At 39.9% G+C, this 23,272-nt stretch overlaps 2 protein-coding genes across 2 annotated transcripts in view; one reads left to right on the top strand and one right to left on the bottom strand.

Annotated features, from left to right (window-relative positions):
• The window catches only part of LOC123702119 (modular serine protease-like), a 29,758-nt gene extending 19,877 nt beyond the window's left edge, over positions 1-9,881 (bottom strand). Inside the window, exons 1-8 of the mRNA XM_045649766.1 lie at positions 9,749-9,881; positions 8,123-8,174; positions 7,674-7,784; positions 6,800-6,859; positions 5,842-5,958; positions 5,099-5,233; positions 3,875-4,055; positions 3,428-3,507 (exon numbers count right to left, since the gene is read on the bottom strand). Of these exons, the coding sequence (XP_045505722.1) occupies positions 3,428-3,507; positions 3,875-4,055; positions 5,099-5,233; positions 5,842-5,958; positions 6,800-6,859; positions 7,674-7,784; positions 8,123-8,174; positions 9,749-9,782 (770 nt within the window). The 5' untranslated portion in view covers positions 9,783-9,881. The remainder of the gene's footprint in view (positions 1-3,427; positions 3,508-3,874; positions 4,056-5,098; positions 5,234-5,841; positions 5,959-6,799; positions 6,860-7,673; positions 7,785-8,122; positions 8,175-9,748) is intronic.
• Positions 9,882-11,236: 1,355 nt separating this feature from the next.
• LOC123702533 lies at positions 11,237-22,592 on the top strand. The gene is made up of 4 exons (XM_045650309.1): positions 11,237-11,719; positions 16,467-16,676; positions 16,730-16,893; positions 17,009-22,592. The coding sequence occupies exons 1-4, from the start codon at positions 11,237-11,239 to the stop codon at positions 22,590-22,592; spliced, it is 6,441 nt and encodes a 2,146-aa protein (XP_045506265.1).
• The last annotated feature ends 680 nt before the right edge of the window (positions 22,593-23,272 follow it).

The raw sequence follows: 23,272 nt of genomic DNA, 5'->3' as shown, positions 1-23,272 counted from the left end.
CTGTTGGTTGGCTTGCGCCAGTAATAATTTCAGCCAAAGCTTTTATACAGAAGTTATGGCTCTCGGGAATTAAGTGGGATGATGAACTTCCTCCACAATTACTGAAGGACTGGCTCAAGTATAGAAGTGAATTAGATTCACTTACCAAATTTAGTATCCCACGCTGGATCAACATCAATAATGATGATAAAGTTCGCGAATTGCATGGCTTCTGCGATGCTTCAAATGTTGCATTTGCGGCAGTTGTGTACTTGCGAGTAGTTAATTCCAATGGGGAAATTAATGTTGCATTAATTGCTTCCAAAACAAAGGTAGCGCCCATTAAACAAGTTTCGATTCCGAGATTGGAACTTTGTGGAGCTGTACTACTCACAAGACTGCTACTTGAAGTGTCTCAAGCCATGGGTATGGAGAAATCTTCTATTCATGCGTGGACCGACTCACAAATTGTGCTCGCTTGGCTTCAAGGACAACCTAGTCGTTGGAAAACCTTTGTCGCCAACCGTGTGTCGGAGATTATTACTTCGCTGGAACCGCAGCAATGGCAACACGTATCTACCAAGGATAATCCTGCAGATTGTGCATCGCGTGGCAGTACGCAATGGGATGTTCAAATCTGGAAGGAAGGGCCAAAGTGGCTGCAAGAAAAGGATATAAATTTTACAAGAAGTCAAATAGAAGATACAGATCTAGAAGAAAGAAAAATGAAAATTTGTTTAATTAATACTCACAGTGATGAAGCAGATCCTGAAGAAGAAATATACTCACGCTTTTCATCTTTGAGAAGACTGCTCCGCGTTACTGCACTCTGTAAAAGACTAATTAAAAGAATGAGAAAAAAGGAAGTAGAGGATCAGAAGGATTGGATAACAAGTTTTGAAATAAGAGAAAGTTTAAAAATATGTGTTAAAAGATGCCAAGAAAAACATTTCGGTGAAGAGCTTGCAGATTTAAGAAATAAAAAGGAAATAAATAAAAAAAGTAAACTTACCTCACTCAATCCAATAGTTGACGAAGACGGTATCCTACGAGTAGGTGGCAGACTGCAGCAGGCAATCCTTAGTGATGAGAGAAAACATCCTATCATTCTTCCTCGTAAATCACAGTTTACAACTTTGATTATTGTGGATGCTCATGAGAGAACATTTCACGGCGGTCCCCAATTGATGCAAAATTATTTGCAATCAAAATACTGGATAATAGGTGCGAAGGATTTAATACGGCTGTGTGTTCGAAAATGTGTTCGTTGTGTACGATATGCCGCTCGCATAAGACACCAGTTGATGGGACAACTACCGGTTGAAAGATCTACTGCTTGTCGACCTTTCTTAAGGAGTGGAGTAGATTATGCGGGACCTATTAATATAAGAACCTCTAAAGGCAGAGGTAATCGGTCATTCAAGGGATATATTTGCTTATTCATTTGTATGGCCACACGCGCTATCCATCTCGAAGCAGTAAGTGACCTTACAGCTCAGGGATTTCTAGCAGCGTTTAAGCGTTTTATAGCACGCCGTGGTCATTGCGCTGAAGTATGGAGCGATAATGGGACAAATTTTGTGGGTGCAGCACGAGAACTCAAATCTTTATATGCTCATGAGAGGTCCAGTATAGTGAAGGAAATTGCAGATCAACTGGCTACAAATGGGACTGAATGGCATTTTATCCCTCCCCATTCCCCAAATTTTGGAGGACTATGGGAGGCAGGGGTAAAATCGACAAAACATCATTTAAGGCGCATTGTTGGGAATTCAACTTTGACATTTGAAGAAATGACAACATTACTTTGTCAAATAGAATCTTGTCTGAATTCTCGGCCTATTTCTAAAATTACTGAGAATCCAGACAATCCAATCCCACTGACACCAGGTCACTTTTTGGTGGGAGAATCTCTGGTTTTACCCCCTGATGTCAATTACGAAACATCTAATATCACAAATCTCAGACGGTGGCAAATGACTCAAAAAATGACACAAGATTTTTGGCGTCGTTGGTCAAATGAATATTTGACTCAGTTTTACCATCGTTATAAATGGAATAATATTTTTCCTGAACCTAAAATTGGAGATTTAGTGTTAGTAGTAGAGGATGATCTTCCACCTGGAAGATGGTTATATGGTATTATAGTTGAAAAACATCCCGGATTGGACGGAATTACGCGAGTTGTCAGTTTAAAATGTAAAAAACAATGTAATTAAACGTCTTGTTTCTAAATTGTGTTTTTTGCCAGTTACTAACTAATGTTGATTTTTTTTTCTGTTGTCTGTCTTAAGCCTCATAACATGTTCGTATTAGTAATCTCTTACTAGTTATGTATGTGGTAATATTTTATTTTGTATTTTTGGTTTTGATGTTAAATTCGCTAAGATGTTCGTTATTATTTACGTTTTGTATGGTTAGTTGTATTAAGGAAAATTTTGAAAATTTGTCCTTGGTGGGCTGTATGTTTACGACCTACCGTCACTTTATTTTATATTTTTGTTCACGCGAATTGTAATATGCATTGTCATTGTGTCATCTTAGCGTCTGAGTATTGATCACTAAGATTGATCACATCTAATACCAAAATTTGTGTTGTAATTAATATAAACCTGTGCTAAAGAAAGTAATGTGTACTTAAATTGCTCATTGTGTATTGTGGCATCTTAACGTTTGTTGGAAGGAATTAAACTCAAAGCGATACACGAAATGGGAGTTTTTAGTCACAAATCATTTATTTATTAATTTAAGGTTTACTGGAAATTGTTACACAAATTGACAATTATACATAAAATTAAACTTAAAGCTAAGTGTACAATTTTAGATAGGTAAACACCACATTCACGAATAAAATTTAGACTTTGAAAGTTAAACAACTTTATACAGAAAAAAAAACTACTAATATATTTAGAAACGTTTATGTTGGAGGCGGACGATAAAAGGAAAGGAAACACTTAATTGGTCTGAAACATCTCAAACAATTACAAATATTCTTTCGGGGTCACTAAAACATTTATATTTCATAGTAATTTCTCCAGCGGGACGAGACTTCACATTCGAGCATCGAAGCTTGTGGAGCTTCCACTACTGGGAACTGTTTTGTTTGCCAATTTTTAATTTTATGTGTAACATTAAATAAATGTGATTCTATTGTATACGGTGTTTCACTGCTCGATTACCCAACACTCATACTCAAACTCAAACTCAAACATTCATTAATTCGACACATATAACATTCACAATGCCCACAGCATGCAAATATATTAAATTTTACACCATACATCGAAATATCGATATTAAAAGCAAAACAAGTTATGACAAGTCATCATCAGAAACATACAAAAAACAAAATCAGTAGGCCTGTTATATTATATTATTTATCATATAAGAGCCAGCGCGCACTAATATACCATACCATATAATATAGAAAAACAGTGAAAACACTTACCTGGACGTCGTAGTAGTTACAGTCGCTATTCTGTTACACAACTCGTCTGACTCATCTGAACCGTCTGCGCATTCTTTGATCTGTAATGTATGTACATAAAATTATGTATTAGATTGAAAAATAATTTTTAAACCATTTTGCAATTAAGAATTTATTGTGACCATCTTCCGGTCTGTTAGTTATGACTTAGGTACATTATTACAATCAGCTTTACACGAGCTCCATATAGTAGATAAATAAATAAATGTTGGAGTTATTACGTTTTATTCCTTAAGTACTTATATAATTATTAAAAAATAGCGTGTGTGCTGAGCACACGTGTCAGAAGTGAAACTTCTTTGGCCAGATTCAAAGATACACAAATCGTCGCCTAACACCATGACGCGACCTTGAAATTTTATTCTCAACGCTAAAGAATTTCATTTCAATAAATAAATTGATACTCACATTATCACAATCAGACCCTTCATCCACGCACGCACCATACGCACACTGGAACAAGTACCCGGGGCAAGTATTGCCAGCACACGACCGGACGGTTTCGTCAGACCCATCTGAACAGTCTGGTTTGCCATCGCAGCGGTCTGCTGCGGGGATCAGTTGGCCGTTCGCGCAGCGGAATTGACCGCTAAGGGAATACAATTATTTGGGTTACATGATACAAATTATACATACTGTTAGACGCAGCAACTAAGAAAATTAGAAGCATTATTTTTTGTTGCCTGCTTTAAAAATAATTTCCCTAGAAACTCAAGTCTTCAGTTTAAAGTGAAATTCTTAGAGGCAGAAATATTTTCAAAGTCTCCTGAGGCTTGCCAATTTTCATTTTTAACTTTTGATTTAATATTTTAGTGGATGAATAGTTGTCATTATAGTTGTCACTATTTCCTGTCAAAACATGCTAGCTGTCGAATACTAAATGCCGCTTTCCTTTGACTTGTGGCGCATTCGTACGAATCGTGCCTAGGGGCTCGGACGTTGTTCATACGACGTTCGACCCAACCACCCTCGCTTTGCTAATAGTCGTTGACTCGCTGCGATTTGTTATCAACTGTCTACTTCAATTAGGCAGTTGTGTAGAATCGCAGTACATTCTTATTACATTCAAACTAATATTTGACCCGGCCTCGCGTGTAATTTCTTATAATAAGTACATATAATCTATACCAATAATCAAATTGGAATGTTTGTTTGTAATATTAAAGTAACCGCTTTTTACTAAATACATAATATGTACACGTACCGAAATAGTAATTTCTAATATTGTTGTCTGTCTATCTGTTTGTTCCGGCTAATCTCTGGAACGGCTGGACCGATTTTGATGGGACTTTCACTGATAGATAGCTAATATAATAAGGTACTCGTTATCAGTAGTACTAATTTAGGGTGTATTCAGAAAGAAAGCTTGAAACTTATAAGCGCTTATCGGCGCTTGTCAATGCTGGTTTTGACAAGCTTGTCAATGCTGGTTTTGACAAGCTGGTTTGAGCATTGACAAGCGCCGATAAGCGCTTATAAGTTTCAAGCTTTCTTTCTGAATACGCCCTTAGACTTTTAATTCGGATATTTCATAAGGATTAAAAGGAAAAACTCATATACGCCACTAGTTCTTGAGATTAGTGCATTCAAACAAACAAACTCTTCAGCTGTATAACTACTATAGTTACTTACTTTATTTCCTCAGTCTCATTCCTACAACGTGGTAATAACTCGTCGGAATCATCAGCGCATTCCTTAATACCATTACAAGGGGCTGTTCCATCAACACACGCACCGTATGTACATTTGAACCAATTGCTTTGACATCTGGAAAAAAAATTGTGGCTATCTTAATATACATATATAAATCTCGTGTCACAATGTTTGTCCTCAATGGACTCCTAAACCACTTAACCGATTATAATAAAATTCGCACACCATGTGCAGTTCGATCCAACTTGTGAGATAGGATAGTTTAAACTTTAAATCTCAAATTTATTAGGTTTTAGACAAAGCGGGCGAAGCCGCGGGCGGTAAGCTAGTAATTTATAAATTCTTAAAGAAAATGAAACCTAAAGAAACCTCCTGTAGAAAGTAATGCCACTATTTTTCCAAACTGGAATTAATAATGCTTTATGACATAATGGCAAAAAGCATTTGTCAAGGCGATGGTCAATAACGTTTTTGACTGATTTTTGCAGTCAAAAGTGGTTTTAACACTAGTTATTTTAGTGGTGGGGCTTTACTCAAGAAGAGATATCATCTTTTAAATAATAGCAACACTAATTAAAAACAAGCTACACTATTATTATCCTTTCTTTAATTTTAAGTACTTTCTACCTAAAACCGGACCTAAAAAACTAGATTCTATTATTAGTAAGATTTCTTCATTATTTATTATAAATATATTTATTATCTACATTCTACAAACTTACTTCATATTCCTGCACAATGGAAACGTTTCATCACTACCATCAGGACAGTCGACAACGCCATCACATTTGCCGTCAAAACCTATACATGTACCATCGCGGCATTTCCACTGATTGCGTCTGAAAAATTATTTATTAATTTATTTATTATTTCTGTACCTCTAAAATCTTTGTGTAAAAATGTGTGACCAAAATGAGCTATAGTTTAAGGGGTGTTAGACGGTCAGCGAAAATTCAGCTATTCGGGCCTGAGGTAAGGGGTGAGGGGGTCCGCGTTTAGTATGGAATCAACGTGCTCGAAACTAAAAATCGTAAGCGCCATTCACATTTTTATCAAAAAGTGAATGGAAATATTTAGTATTTTCTAAATCTAAAACAGTGACGAAATCAGGAAGGTATACGTATTTGTGATTTTATACGAATTATTATCGTAAAATACGGTTGTAATGAGCATTTATATGATATTTTAGAGGTAACTTCAGGATTTTTTTTAATCGAGCAAAATTTTTCCAATCGTGTTTTGGAAGCAGTCATCCCATCACACATACGTTCTGTAATACATATTAGAATTCTGTTCTTCAATATTTTCAATTATAGCTCATAGGAAACAGTCCATTTTGCCGATTTACCTACTAAGGAGTAAGGGTCCTTAAGCACATGTGTACACAGGCGCAGCAGTAGATTTTATTGCCACAATGCACAATTTTGTATTCTACTTTATTGGCGAAAATTATGCCCAGAAAATAATTACTTTTTTTTTTTTGTTATGATTACGATTTACGATTTATTTTTTGTTTTTGTGTATTGTATAAAAATACTACTTTAATTCACTTTAAATAGCAATAATTCTGCAATTACAAAAATTCTAATTTTGTTCTTTCAAAATTGTTGCAAAATTGTTGTGTTGTGTTGGTGTCAAAATGTATGTCAGTTTGTATGGTATTATTAATCTTAATCTTACCCACAACTCGTCTGTCTTCTTCTTCGATGTAAAATTAAATCCTCCAATGGATTCACGTGACTGAAAGTAAATAAATAAGTATATTAGGACCTAATATTAGGATAAGAGAGATAGAAAATATTTTTTTACATATGAATATTTTGAATAACGAACAATATCCTATGTACATAAGTGATAATTATAGGTCACTTTTGTACTTTTTAAGCCTTAATTTTCACCCAGACTTTATCATACTTCATCATTTGTATTTCTTTTCTTTACAGAGAAGATTCATTAAAAGTTGAATGGAAATAAATGTGTTTAAATATTTTTTTAAAGAATAGAAAAAAATCCATCACGAGGCGGGATTCGATCCCGCGTCTTTCTGCCATTCCGGGGCTATGCCTAGCCTCTCGGCCACCCATGATCCCGCCAGAGCAATCGAATTTTTTATATTATAAAGGACGCTGCGCGATGCGATCTATTGAGATGATAAAACAATGATCTCAAACAATAAGTTTCTTGCCAATTATTCTACGTAGAAAATGTTTTCCGAATCGGTGGTAAATGGTAAAACTATGATATGACGATTAAAAATTGTTTCGATTCAAAAGTACTTTAGAAGAAGTCTAATTGAATAAAAAAAGGAACGTGTGTACCGAGCACATGTGTCAGAAGTGAAACTTTTTTGGCAAGATTCAAAGATGCCAAAATCGTCGCCTTACTCCATGACGTGACGGTATTACCATGACGCGACCTTGAAATTTTATTCTCAAGGCGCTTATGGAGTTCCACTTCAATAAATGTTTGAGTTTGAGAGAATATGAAATATTATTTCAATAATTACAATATTATTATAAGGGTTATGACGACTTACCTCACAGTCACAACTTACCTCATACCACTACACGCTTGTTCATCACGACCGCCAATACAGTCAGCTTCCCCGTTGCAAGCTTGGTCCAAACTTATACACGCACCGTCTCCACATTGGAACTCACCAGAACTGAAATATAGATACATCCATACTAATATTATAAATGCGAAAGTAACTCTGTCTGTCTGTCTGTTGCTCAATCACGCCTAAACTACTGAACCAATTTTCATGAAATTTGGTATGGAGATATTTTGATACCCGAGAAAGGACATAGGCTACTTTTTATTCCGGGAAAATGACGCAATCCCGGAAATCCCACGGGAATGGGAACTATGCGGGTTTTTCTTTGACTGCGCGGGCGAAGCAGCGAGCGGATACCTAGTATTTAAATAAAAGCATATACAATATATGTACATATCTACTTTTTAGTAGTTACTTTCGCATTTATAATATTAGTATGGATTTACCTGCAAAGTCCGGGTGTTTCATTTACTACAGCAGTAAGAACTGGCGTTAAAACTGAAAAAAATAATATTTTAAACGTCAAAAATTTCACATAATTATTAGGGCTTCGTGTGCAGGTTTGTAAAAAGTAACTTTCTAACATAACACATAGGTAGGTAATAGATATTCTTTTTAACAAAAACCTAAAAACCGCCTTCGCTTTGTCAGAAGTAAACCAAATTTAAATGGGACCATTGCTACGCACCAGCTTTCAAATGAATAAATACTCAAAAGTTCTGGCGAAACAAAGTAAAAAAAACCTACAGTCGAATTGAACCTCATTTTTTTGAAGTTAAAAATGCCGTTCATTTATAAACTTACAACGACATTTTGTGAACGGCAAAACACAATTTGCTTGCGATATAAATTCGTTGAAAATATTTACCATTTCAATTTTTAACTAGAAAATGACTAATACCATTGACTGGGTATTGTTTAAGGAAAATAAAATTATGAAATATAGATGCAATGCCACGTCCAAGGTTTAACCATAGACATCATTGGTTTTGTTCTGTGTAAAAGAAAAATAATAATATTAATTATTCCAATTCCGCGCGAAATATCCGCGCGGACGGAGTCGCGGGCGGAAGCTAGTACCTAATAAAAGGTTAAAAAATTAGCTACCATTGAGCATTTTTTTATCTCTCTACGTCTATTGCTTAGCAACTTATAGCCAATTATCGGTTTTTTATTTTTCCTGAAAAGTTGTGTTTATGCAATTATCATTTTATTCTCCGGGGACGGCGATATCATAATCTCTTATTTCCACAGTGAATTGAACTGACTGGCAAATAAGAGATCGTAATTCGTAATTATAGGGTTCCTAGGTGAAGCTAATAAAAGCGTATTTAAAAATTGTTATGTTTATAAACCTAAGTAGGTACGTACATGCAATTGTACATGTACAATCAAAATTGTTTATGTTTTTAATTCAATTTAGTTAAAATTTCAAATAAACAGATGAACACAAACTGTTAATTGTTATTACTAGTTTTTATCACAATTTATCGATCGTGAGGTCATAATGACACTCTTGAGTTATTAAATTGATATAACAGGAAAACGCCGAATGACTTTGATTCCTAAATAAACAATATAAGTAATATTATAATTTACAGTTTACACTGAATTCGTATTGTTATAAAATTGTAAAAAAATATATTTTTATTCAAATTTATTTATTTTTTAATTATAAGCAGGCTTACTTAGTTTATCTATAAAAATATAGAGAAAAAACCTCTAGGTAGTTATTCATTTTTTTATACCTAGAGGCTAGATTTTATATGGTAGGTACCTACCTATAATGCGAGCATACAATTTTTTATTTTTTATTGAGTGCTGTTTAAAAATAGCAAATATTATAGTTAACAATATTTTTAAATCTCATCTATTAGGTATACAAAACGTCATTATTAAATTATTTGCCAACCTACATTTAAATATTTGAAACATAATTAAAAAACAATCAACAAAATATCCATGTCTTAAATCATTTTTAAATACCACCTTATTCATTAGTTAACCTCCTTACACGATTTACCTACCTCAAAAACAAAAAATCGAATAAAAAAGCGCATTTTTAAACTTACCCGTAAAAGATAGACACACAACATTCCAAAACATTTTGCACACAACACATAAACATAACCACAAAATGACTAGATAATTAATATCAGAGAGACATTCTATTTATCGACAAAACGTCTTGACAGTCTTGGGAAAACCAAAACACTGGCTGGTGATACCCAGCTTAAAGGCTAATTTTCCCTATTTATAAGTGTAAAATTGCAACTGTGTTACCGATGACGTCACGAAGCGTGAAATGCTATTTCTTTAGAGTATTAGGTATATATTTGTTTTTAACCGACTTCAAAAAAAAGGAGGAGGTTATCAATTCGGCCGGTATATATTTTTTTTTTTTTTTTTTTATGTATGTACACCGATTACTCCGAGGTTTCTGAACCGATTTACGTGATTCTTTTTTTGTTCGATGCGGGATGGTGTCGAATTGGTCCCATAAAAATTTTATTCGGATAGGCCCAGTAGTTTTTATTTTATGAGCATTTTTGTCTGTAGGTATTTGTAAATTTTGCAAGTGCAAGTTTGAAGTCGGTTGTTTTTAACGCAGTTATCACTTGTTTGTTACTAATAAGACTATTAGTTGTATACGTAGTATATATTATTATTAGTCTGTGCTATTAGGCTTGTTCTAGTGTAAGGAAAGCTTATATCAAGGTAAATTCTATACTAATATTATAAAGCTGAAGAGTTTGGTTGTTTGTTTGAACGCGCTAATCTCGGGAACTACTAGTTCGATTTGGAAAATTCTTTCGGTGTTAGATAAGGACTTTAATGGGGACTTTAATGCCCATCCAAATGAATTGTTTTATAAAGAATTGATTGATTTTTGCAATGAACAAAAATGGCATTGTATTGACATTGAAATATTAGGATTAAATTCTGGTTCCTTTACTTTTATTAGTGATAGCCATGGTAGTAAGAGATGGCTAGACCATTGCGTGGTGACACAAGCAACTAAGCTTACAATAAGAAATTGTTATGTACAGTATGATAGTTTCTGGTCTGATCACTTTCCTTTGATTCTTGAATGTGACTTGGGGTCTGTAAATGTGAAGATATCAAGGACATTTCTTCCTTTTAATAAAATTGTATGGGGGGAACGGAATACTGAACAAATAAAAATGTATAACAAAAATTGTAATGATAAATTGAAATTGTTATCTTTTCCTGATGTATTAAATTTGTGTTGTAATAAGCATTGTAAGGACTTGGAACATAGAAAATTATTAGATAATATGTATAACAAAATTATATCAATATTATGTGATTCCGCTATTAGTAGTAGTGATGACCATAGGCATACCTGTAGGAGAAAAAGAGTTGTGGGGTGGAACCGACATGTGGCTCCAGCATATAGGAAGGCTAGGTCTGCTTTGCAAATCTGGTTAGACATGGGTCAACCACAATTTGGTAGAATATATGATGAAATGCGTGAAACCAAACGCATATTTAAATCACGTTTAAGATGGTGTCAAAATAATGAAGAAAAAATCAAAATGGATATTTTAGCAACACATAATACTAACAAAGATTTTCATAGTTTTTGGAAGGTAACAAATAAGTTAAGTGCAAAGCCAAGCCTTCCTGCTTCTATTGAAGGTTGTAGTGATCCACATGAAATTGCCCATATCTTTAAATGTCATTTTTCTGTAAAACCTTTGCAAGTGGCGTCATGTGAAGAGGTGTGGGATGCTGAGACCTCCGATGATATTACTATACGGTTCACTGATAAAGATATTCAAAATAGAATAAACTGCATAACTCGGGGGAAATCACCTGGTCACGATGGTCTCAGCATCGAGCATCTGCGCTATGCTGGACCCCACATGTCGCGTGTACTTGCTTTACTGTTCAATTTATGTATCAGTCATTCTTACCTGCCTTATGACATGATGAAGACAGTAGTTGTACCAATTGTAAAAAATAAAACTGGTGATCTCACAGATAAAGGCAATTACCGACCCATTTCACTGGCTACGGTGATTGCAAAGGTGTTTGATGGAATGCTTGAACCGCTTTTAAAAAAATCTATAAATCTACATGATAACCAGTTCGGTTTCCGAGCCGGACTAGGAACTGAAAATGCTGTCTTGTGCCTGAAACATGTTATCAATTACTATACATCAAAGCGAACTCCAATCTATGCCTGCTTTCTGGACCTGTCTAAGGCATTTGACCGGGTTTCATATGAGGTCTTATGGAGGAAACTTAGAGATTACCACTTGTCTCCTGAATTAATCAGGATTTTACAGTTTTGGTATGGTAACCAGGCCAATACAGTTCGTTGGGCTGGTGTTCATTCGGACACATTTAAACTTGAATGTGGGGTAAGACAAGGAGGGTTGACTTCTCCAACACTCTTTAACTTGTACATTAATGCACTTATTGTTGAACTTAGCAATACTCATATTGGGTGTCATATTGATGACACTTGTGTCAATAATATTAGCTATGCAGATGACATGGTCTTATTGAGCGCGTCAGCATGTGGGCTCCGTAAGTTGATTACTATATGTGAAAGGTATGCCGATGGTCATGGCTTGCTCTATAACGCATGTAAAAGTGAGGTTATGGTTTTCGAGGCAGGCCGGAAATCACCCCGGTCAATGCCTCCAATCACCCTGAATGGGCTTGTTTTAAAAAGAGTCAATGAATATAAATATCTTGGCCATATTCTGACATCTGACTTGAAGGATAATGCTGACATAGAGAGGGAGCGTAGAGCGTTGTCGGTCCGTGCGAACATGGTGGCCAGGAGGTTTGCTCGTTGTTCCACTGAGGTGAAAATAACACTATTCAGAGCATATTGCTCTAATTTCTACACGTGCAGCCTCTGGTATAACTATGGTCGTCGGGCATACAATGCTCTACGTATTCAATATAACAACGCATTCAGAGCGCTGATGGGACTGCCTCGCCACTGTAGCGCATCAGGGATGTTTGCTGAAGCGCGAGTAGATTGCTTTTATAGTTTAATACGGAAGAGATGCACATCTCTGGTGCGCCGGGTGCGGGGCAGTACCAATAGCGCTCTTAAAATGATCGCAGACAGATTTGATTGTGTGTACTTGCACCATTGCGAGCAAGTACACACATCCTATATCAATAAAAATAAAATGACATATAGATGGTAAATTGTAAATTGTAAAATGATAATATTTAAATAATTAATGTAATGTACTAACATAGTAATTAAGAAATTACTAACAAGTGGACCTATGATGTTCTATTAATAAATAAATTATTATTATTATTATTAGATAGCCCGTTTATCGAGGAAGGCTAAAGGCTATATTATTTTGCTAAGACCAACAGGAGCGGAGCACTGCGGTTGAAACCGCGGAGCACCTGTATAATATTAGTATAGATAACTAGTTTTAAACATGTAAGTAGTACGTGTATGTTGTGCCTACTACTTCTTTTTTAGTAGTTCAGGAACAATATAGTTATCTGATAGGTACCTAATAAATGAATTTAATTTGCAATTCTTTTTACTCATGCATTTTTTTTTTGACATAAAATACTAAACTATGAGTGAAGAGTATTTATTCATTACAATCAAATCTTACCGTTAACCACCTATTAACGTAACTGTAATGTTATAGGTATGTTATGTTAAAACGTTTTACATAAAAATTATACTGATTAGGCCAGTTGCAGAGCTTCACCGACCATCAGTGCGTACGTCAATCGCGCTTGTCATATGTATGGAAATACGCGTGCGTATGGTCGGTCTAGCTATGAACGGTTTTATGAATTTCCATACATATGACAAGCGCGATTGACGTACGCACTGATGGTCGGTGAAGCTCTGCAACCGGCCCTAGAATAATGTTTTCTGATTAAAATTTATACTGCGATTAGAAGCTATAATTTGATACAACTCAAAAATGCATTTTGTATTTGCCTGTAATTGGATCTACATCTTGATATGCATGCTAATTATATCATATACTCAAAAATATATTAATAATTCAATAATTCAATAATTCAATAATTTTATTATCCAAAATAATATGATACATACAATATAAGAACCCTTGTTCCCACACTAGGATTCCCTGTGTCGTGGGAACAAGTTTCTTCCATTTGCATAAAATTTTTACAAAAAAACAAATTTTTTAATAATTATACAATACAAATTATATAAATCACTGTTAAACATGCGTGTGTATGTGTGTTTGTGTGTGTGGGTGTGCGTGTGTGTGTATGTGTGTGTGTGTGTGTGTGTGTGTATGTGTGTGTGTTTGGGTGTGTGTGAGTAATTTAGATAGGTCTCTATACTTCCAACTTCAAAATCTCTTCCGTCTGAATATAATCAAGGCCTTGCATCCATACTTTTAGTGACTTTTTTAGTTTACATCTAGTCATTTTAAAAATATTTAATGTATTGTTAATTTTAGTATATAAGTAAGGACCTAAGAAAGAGAAAGATTTCTGAGCAAAAGAGGTACGAGTGGCTGGAGTTTGCCATATAAGACGTCTACTTTCTGGATTTGTTAAGGTTCTATTAGCTGACTTATGAAATTTTAAAATGAGTGCCATTAAAAATAACTTCCGTACACTAAGAAAGCCGGTTTCTAGATACAGTTGCGTTGTTGAGAATCGTAAGTGTTTTTTATACGCCACTTTTATTACTGCCCTTTGTGCCCTTTCCACCCTCAGTAGTGTGCTTTTACAAGCTGCACCCCATGCACATATTCCGTAACACAGAAGCGACTGACACAGCGCTGTGTATATAATACGCATCGTTTCTGTATCAGCCACATTTCTTAATAGTCTGAATATGTACATGAGTTTACGAACTCTGGAGCTTAGAGCACGTGCTTGGGTCTCCCATGTTAGTTTCTTGTCAATTATGACACCAAGATATTTAGTTTCATCTACTATTTGGAGGTTAGGGCACGAGCATAGTGGTGTACCATCTTTGCAGTGATGGATGGTAAACCTCATATCTACCCCAGGTGCCGTTTTTAGTGTTGTGTGAAAACAAACAACTTTTGTTTTGTCGGTGTTTAGGGTAAGTAGATTACTTTGCAGCCAACTTGCCATTATTTGAAGACCTGCTAGAGAATAGATGTACATCTTGATCTGTTGACAAATCAAATATAAAAAATAAATATCAATTTCCCATTTCAAGGTTAAATTTTAACACATAGCAACATTCCTGGTAATGACCTTACGAACAGGTTACCCTGAGATTGCGTACGATTCTTGATTAAAAAAAATATTATTATTACTTATTTATACATATTTAGCACATCTTCGGAGACGGGTAATCCCGTTAGGTAAAAAGTAGGTAAATTATTTTATGTTTGTAAACAGATAATTACATTGTGATGTATAAATATTGTTCATGTAGGTTTATATGTTTAAGATAAAGGCAGTCATTAATAAATAGTAAAAGGAGTACTTAATTAAGAGAAATAATTAACAAATAAGTAAGCCAGTTATATACTTTACTGTGATAATATACTACTTAGCTGTACTCCGTGGTTTCACTCGCATTAGTCAGCTCCTGTTGGTCTTAGCGTAATGATATTATATTATAGCCTATATTAGCCTGTAGCCTTTTTCGATAAATAGGCTATCTAACACCGAAAGATTTTTTTTAAATTGGACCAGTAGTTCCTGAGATTAGCGCGTTCAAACAAACAAACAAACTCTTCAGCTTTATAGTATTATAGTATATATAGATTACCTATATTGTAATTTTTGTCGCGATTGTTTAAAATTTTTCCCCTACCAAAAAATGCTTAACGTTCCTAAATAAGTTTGCTCCTCAAAAAACAAAATACTTCGCGGTTTAAAGTTAACTTTGTATGTAAAATTTTGCATAGAAAAAACAAGAACAAAACACATTATATTAATTGCAGCCTCGACGCCATCTCTTGAGAAAATGAAAAACTATCTCGAGCGATATGATAATTTCGAAATTAAAGACGTTTTAACGCGATTAGTCAGTACCTTGTTCAGTACGGTCTACGTAGCTGTGCCCCGCGGTTTTACCCGCATTACTTCGCATATAATGGACTTAGCGTGATGATAATATTATAATATTGGCTATCTTAGATTATGGATTGGTCTCCGCGCGCGCTACGCGCCAAGTGCCAACCAATACCAATCCTTAATCTAAGATTGGCTATATTCGACATAATATACCTATTGTTACGGACGACAACCTAATCCTATAATGTAAATAGTCTCACCACCTGTAATTGTCTAAGTAGTTTTATTGTTTAATGTCATTCGTGTGTTTTATTATATACAGTTTTAAAGTTTTATTTGTGTTATTAATGTGTAATTCAATTAGAGAATTTTATATTTTATCATTGTATGTAACGTAGTAATGTATTCGGTAGACGCACGATAGTTTTACCACCGTCGGGTGTATACTCTGTAAAAATGCACCTCTAGCCTACGGGGTACGGCGTCTTACCCACCGTCGGGAGTAATCCCTATAGTTTTGTATAAAGAAGGCGACTTTTGACCGTAAAAAGACACCACTCACCACTAGTCAAGAGCTCGTCACTTGAGCAACAGCAAGAAGCAAGAAGTCTCGCGGTCAACAGTCGTCGCTCAGTATACCTACCGCTATTGTGAATAGTAAGAAGAAATTGTACGTCGTTATTAAGGAGAAATTGTACGTCGTTATTAAGAAGAAATACAGTCCACTGAATAAAGAAAAGGAGGGTTTTAATTGCATCCCCAATTGGCCCCCCATAGAGGTTGGCCCTTCGGAAGCCGGATAAAGAAGAAACCGGTACGAGCAGTGAGAAGACCTGGTTGAAGACCGAAGAGACCCAAGTAACATCAAGATCACCCAACGGTGCGACGGGCAGGCGTTTGCGGTGCAGAGCAGCGCAACGAGTCAGCGCAGCGAGCCAGCACAGCGAGCAACGCAGCAAGTCAGCGCAGCGAGTCAGCGACATCGGGGTGATCCAGCTTCAATTAAAAAACGTGGTTTTCACCGCGCCTCTAATTCACAGCACCTAACGGTGTCAAACGCTGTGAATTCAGAGCTTAACGCTGTTGCAAGACAGTGGTGCGGTGTGTGGTGTGACACTGCCGGTTCAGTCAAAAGACGCGACGGGCGTCGAACCGAAAAGCACTGCTACGCCGGTAAGGTGTTGGACGGTATTGGGACCGGACTGTAGGTACTGCCAAAAGCATCGGACATTCCCGCCGGTGACAGAGCACCCAGTACTTTCCAGCACTCTCTGCCGGGTAGGTCCTCCCTTTCCTATCCTCATATTCCATCCCTGAAGGAGCATATCTCGGTGCGAGCCGAGCCCTCCTGAAGGTCTGCTAGGGCCAGTTAGGCAGGTAGGGGGGCACCAGCGCCCGAAGAAGATGCCAACAACGCGCAGTCAGACTATGGGGGACGCGAATAGGGTACACGCCGAAGGTCCTGCGTCGGCATCGGCCGACACCTTTGAAGTCCCGGACACACACGTTGGTATAGGGACGACGACACCCGCGATGACGACACCCGCGACGATTGTAGGAACGCAAGCTAGGCGCACCGCGGCGCCATCGGTTAGATCACAACGCTCGTCGGCGAGCGTAGCGGCTAGGATCAAACGGCGAGAGTTAGAAACCGCGGAAAAGTTAGCTGCGTTTAGGCGGGAAGAGCTACGCATCGAGGCCGATTTAGAACGGAAACGACTCGAGGCGGACGTCGTCGATATTCGGGAAGAAACGGATAGGGAGAGCGTTGAGGGAGAGATTATTAAACATCGCGTGAATGATTGGTTAGAGCACAGTATGCCACGGGGGGAGTCGGAAATCCCCAGAGCCGCGATAGGAGCAGGGGCGAAGACGCCGCGGAACCACTCGCCAGAGGCACGGCGGAGTATGACAGGGATTCGCGAGCTGACGTCTCGTCGCGTACCGGGTAGGCATAGGGACCAACAATCACCGTCGCCACGACGACAGAGCGATATAGAAAAACTCGCGGTTACGTTAGAGCAGCTAACAAGGAATCGACCGCCACCAAGGCAAGCTATGGAGTTGCCAGGCTTTAACGGGGCCCCGGGCGAATGGCTACCGTTTAAAGCAGCGTATGTAGAAACAAACGCGCAGTATAAGTTCACGGCAAGCGAGAATATAGCACGCTTAAGGTCTTGCTTAAAAGGAGAAGCTAGGCAAGCCGTATCCGCGTTATTGTTTACAGCGAACGACCCGGACGTTATACTAAAAACGTTAGAACAATGTTTCGGACGACCAGAGGTTATTATAGATAACGCGTTAGAGGACATTAAGCGTCTGCCGCGTTTAGGGACCACGCCCAACGAAATAAATCAGTTCGCGATAAAGTTGCAAAATATAGTCACGGTAATATCGTGTTTAGATGAGCGAGGATACTTGCAAAACCCGATGTTAGCACGAACTGTGGTAGACAAGTTGAGCCCGCACATGCGATCACGCTGGTGCGATTACGCGGAGGACAACGGAAATTACGCGGAGCCAGAGATCACGACACTATCACGCTTCCTTATGCGAGAGGCGGATAGGAGTCTAAGGCACACTTTCGCGTCCTCGGGGCTCGCTATAGGTGGTCGAAACATCGGTAGGTATAACGAGCCGGTACAACGTAACGAACGCAAACCGATGAAAGTATACGCCACCGCGGCGGTGGAGAGTAAGGACGTATGCTTTTGTTGCGGGGCGGAGCATAAGACGTTTACATGTAAAAAGCTATTAGCAATGCCGGTTCAAAAGCGATGGGAATGGGCGAAGGAGACGCACATATGCTTCCAGTGCATGAATAGCAAGCACAAACGTTTTCGATGCAAGGCAAAACGCTGTGGCGTGGAGGAGTGCCGAGAGGGCCATCACGCGTTATTGCATTTGAAGAAAAATAGCGAACAGGAAAACGAACAAAGTGAGGACGTAGCCGTACATACCGCGTCAGTCCACGCCACGACGGCTCGCAGTAAGGTTCTACTTAAGGTTTGTCCGATCACCGTCAGAGGCGCTGGCGGGGAAGTAGAGACGTACGCATTACTGGACGAAGGGTCCACAGTCACCTTGATAGACGATGAACTCGCAAACATCGTACGCGCACAGGGGCCAACGCAGCCGTTAAGTATAAGAGGAATCTCGTCTGCTACGAATGAGAGCGAAAGCAGGAAAGTAGAGATTAGTATACGCGGTCGCGGCCAGAGCGATTTCAAACGACTAAAGGCGCATACAATGAAAGATTTGCGTATCGGGAGTCAGACGGTGCGAGCCGAGTATCTAGTGCACTCGCACCTAACATCATTAAGGGCACGTGACTTATGCTACGAGAACGCGACGCCGAAAGTACTGATTGGCACAGACAACTGGCACCTAATCGTTTCGCGACGCTTATTGGTCGGCGGAAAGGATGAACCGGCGGCGTCATTTACCCAGTTAGGTTGGGTCATCCACGGGACCGCGCCGCGCCGATCAATAACGCGGGACGATGAGACGGTGTTGCACGTCGTAAGCAATAACGAATTTAAAAGTAATTCAGCGGACGAAAACCTACACGATAGAGTGGAAGCACACTTCGGAATAGACGCGTTAGGTATTTCGATGCGCGTGAAACCGTGCGAGGTGGACGAACGCGCGGTAAGAGCCTTCGAATCATCGGTCGCGCTGAGGGACGGGCATTATGAGGTGGGACTGCCTTGGAGGAATAGAGATATAATAATGCCACCCAGCTACGAAGCGGCCCGGCGACGATTACAAGGCATTGAGTTGAAAATGGATAGATCGCCGTCTTTCAAAGCGGACTATACGGCGCAAATAGACCGGCTCATCAAAGAGGGATACGCCACGAAGTGTGAGGGCAGCGCGCACGCGACGCACGAGCAAGACGCGCGTCTTTGGTACTTGCCGCATTTTGCGGTAACGAACCCGAATAAGCCGGGTAAGACGCGGCTAGTATTCGACGCAGCAGCGCGCGTGGGAGGCCGCTGCCTCAATGACGTATTATTAGATGGGCCCGACTTGCTGCAATCGCTCAACGGCGTATTATTTCGCTTCCGGGAACGGCCAGTGGCAGTATCAGCCGACATAAGAGATATGTTTTTAAGAATAAAAATACGTCCGGAAGACGTGGCGGTGCAACATTTTCTGTGGCGAGGGGACGACAGAGTAGGTCCGCCACAGAAATATGTTATGACGTCAATGATATTCGGAGCGAGGAGTTCGCCTTTCTTAGCGCACAGCGTGCGAAATAAGTGCGCCCAAGACCATCGAGAATCCCACGCACTGGCTTACGAGGCCATAACGCTCAATCACTATATGGACGACTGGCTGGACAGTTTCGGCTCAACGGAGGTGGCCGCCCACACCATACGGGAGGTGAGAGAAGTTTACGAGCGCGCAGGTTTTCATCTGGCAGGATGGAGCGCGAACGTAGAGGAAATACTCGCTCCTGTAGGTAGAGAGGATAGGGCCGGCGCTCCGCGTGAGCTAGGTGCCAACGCCCACGCATACGAGAAGACATTAGGTATCTTGTGGTTGTCGGGTAGCGATGAGTTAGCGTTTAATACGGCGATGAATAGGATTCCGAGCGATATCAAGAACGGGCAACGCGTACCAACGAAGCGAGAGGCGCTAGCGACAGTCATGGCATTATTCGACCCGCTCGGCTTGCTGAGTCCGTATACGGTCACGGCTAAGATCATGCTGCAAGGGCTGTGGCGCAAGCAAGTAGCGTGGGACGAACCATTGCCCGTCGAAGAAGCGGAAGCCTTTTGCGAATGGCTAGCAGATATACGGTACATAGAAGCGTTGAGATTGCCGCGCTGTTACGAGAAAAAGGATATAGCGAGTAGACAGTTGCACGTTTTTTGCGATGCGAGTGATCAAGCGTACGCGGCGGTAGCTTATTGGCGATTCGTAAACCACGACGGTAGCGTGTCCGTGTCACTGATCGCGGGGAAGGCCAGAGTGGCTCCAATGAAAGCGCAAACGATACCGCGGCTCGAGCTGCAGGCGTGTCTAATAGGCGCACGCTTAGCGAATGCGATTGTACGTGAACACCGTGAGTCTGGCGAAGCAACGTTCTGGAGCGATTCTAAAACCGCGTTGCATTGGATAAGGAACGAATCCGCGCGATACACGCCGTACGTAGCGCACAGGCTTACTGAGATCACCGAGTTAACAAACGCAAAGCAGTGGCGATGGGTACCAACGGACAAGAATGTAGCGGACGCAGCCACACGAGCAGGAAATACCGCACTCACAAGCACGAACAGCTGGTTTAGGGGACCGCGATTCCTATTAGAATCGCCCGACACGTGGCCCCAAGAGAGCGTAGGAAAATCAACAACAATTTCAAGCGAAATCGTAGCGCACGCGACGGAAGTAACGCCGCTAATAGACGTCACGCGGTTCTCGTCGTATACGCGGTGCACAAGAACGTTAGCACGAGTCCTGTTGTTTGTCGCGAAATGCCGCAAACAACCGAAATGCCTGGACGTAACGTTAATCGAGCAAGCGGAGCGATTGTTATTAAAGCAGGCGCAACGAGAAAGCTTCGCAGATGAAATCAAGGCGCTCGAGTGCGGCAGAGGCGTCCCGCGCACTAGCCGCGCGTTTAAGTTGAACGTTTGTATAGACGAAGACGGGTTATTGCGCTTGAGAGGACGGATTAACGCAGCCGACGTTCCGGAAATTAGAAAACGGCCGGTCCTACTCGATGGCAAGCACCCGCTCACACGTCTTATCGTTCTCAAGGAACACCGTGAAAACGCTCACATCGGTCGCGAACACGTAGTAAATAATTTACGGCAAAAATATTGGGTGATAGGCATACGCGCCGTAGTAAAATCAGTTACAGGTAAATGTGTCACATGCACGGTGAAGAGACGCAACCCAAGTGTGCCCATAAAGGGCAACCTACCGCGGGTACGACTAGACATGTATTCCCGTCCATTCGCGAGTACAGGGGTAGATTGTTTCGGCCCGATGACGGTCACGGTAGGTAGGCGCAGGGAGAAACGGTGGGGAATGCTATTCACGTGTATGACGACGCGCGCGATACATTTAGAAATTTTACATAGTCTGAGTACGGACTCAGCCATAATGGCATTGCGTAGGATGGCCGCGCGACGCGGATGGCCAGCGGTTATAATGAGCGATAACGGTACTAACTTTCGCGGCTCCGACGTCGAATTAAGACGCGCCTACGCAGAGTGGCTTCCAGAGTTGGAAGGATGCGCGCTGGGAAGAAGAACGAAGTGGAGGTTCATCGACCCGGGCGCACCCAACCAAGGGGGTAGCTGGGAACGACAAATTCGTACAGTAAAGAGCGCATTGTCGGTTATATTGAATGAGCAAGCACCCCGGGACGAAGTGCTACAGACATTGATGAACGAGGTCGAGTTCACAGTAAACTCGCGACCGCTTACGCACGTTTCCGTCGACCCTGAAGACCCAGAGGCGTTAACTCCGAACCACTTCTTACTAGGAACGGCAGACGGTATGCCAGTGTTAGGATCCAGTAACCGGTTAGATAAGCGGGTTTGGCGAGTTTCGCAAGCGTTAGCCGACGCTTTCTGGGCTAGATGGGTTAGGGAATATTTGCCTACGCTTACACCTAGGGGAGACGCGGTACGGTCGACACCAAACGTCAAGGAAGGGGACGTAGTGTTGATAACAGACGGAATATTACCGCGCAACGTGTGGCCTCTAGGGCAAGTAGAACGTGTGTACGAAGGGACGGACAAGGTGGTGCGAAGCGCCGACGTAAGGACCAAGGGGGGGATTTTTAGGCGACCCGTGAGGAGGTTAGTCGTCCTCCCGATAAATGAAGGCTCCGAGGTTCTGCGCCGGGGGGAGGATGTTACGGACGACAACCTAATCCTATAATGTAAATAGTCTCACCACCTGTAATTGTCTAAGTAGTTTTATTGTTTAATGTCATTCGTGTGTTTTATTATATACAGTTTTAAAGTTTTATTTGTGTTATTAATGTGTAATTCAATTAGAGAATTTTATATTTTATCATTGTATGTAACGTAGTAATGTATTCGGTAGACGCACGATAGTTTTACCACCGTCGGGTGTATACTCTGTAAAAATGCACCTCTAGCCTACGGGGTACGGCGTCTTACCCACCGTCGGGAGTAATCCCTATAGTTTTGTATAAAGAAGGCGACTTTTGACCGTAAAAAGACACCACTCACCACTAGTCAAGAGCTCGTCACTTGAGCAACAGCAAGAAGCAAGAAGTCTCGCGGTCAACAGTCGTCGCTCAGTATACCTACCGCTATTGTGAATAGTAAGAAGAAATTGTACGTCGTTATTAAGGAGAAATTGTACGTCGTTATTAAGAAGAAATACAGTCCACTGAATAAAGAAAAGGAGGGTTTTAATTGCATCCCCAATTGGCCCCCCATACCTATAGACTCGACAAATGGACCATCACACACTAAAATTTTTTTCAAATCGGATTCAACAAACAAACTCTCAATATTTTCATAAAAATTAAAATTTTCTTCAAACATGAAACACTATTCCGATTCTTAAAGTATTATATCGATCAAACA

The sequence above is a fragment of the Colias croceus genome, chromosome 23, assembly GCF_905220415.1.
Source record: "Colias croceus chromosome 23, ilColCroc2.1".
Lineage (NCBI taxonomy): Eukaryota > Metazoa > Arthropoda > Insecta > Lepidoptera > Pieridae > Colias > Colias croceus.
The sequence above is the reverse complement of the archived record's forward strand: the minus strand, read 5'-3'. Positions and strand labels throughout refer to the sequence as shown.

What these genes read in the sequence shown, in the direction of transcription:
- LOC123702533 (XM_045650309.1), top strand. Translation starts at nt 11,237, where the DNA reads ATGGATATTTTAGCAACACATAATACTAACAAAGATTTTCATAGTTTT. An exon ending in AGCGAGTCAGCGACATCGGG is followed by an intron (nt 16,677 to 16,729) that starts GTGATCCAGCTT and finishes TCTAATTCACAG; the next exon opens with CACCTAACGGTGTCAAACGC. An exon ending in GACGGTATTGGGACCGGACT is followed by an intron (nt 16,894 to 17,008) that starts GTAGGTACTGCC and finishes CCATCCCTGAAG; the next exon opens with GAGCATATCTCGGTGCGAGC.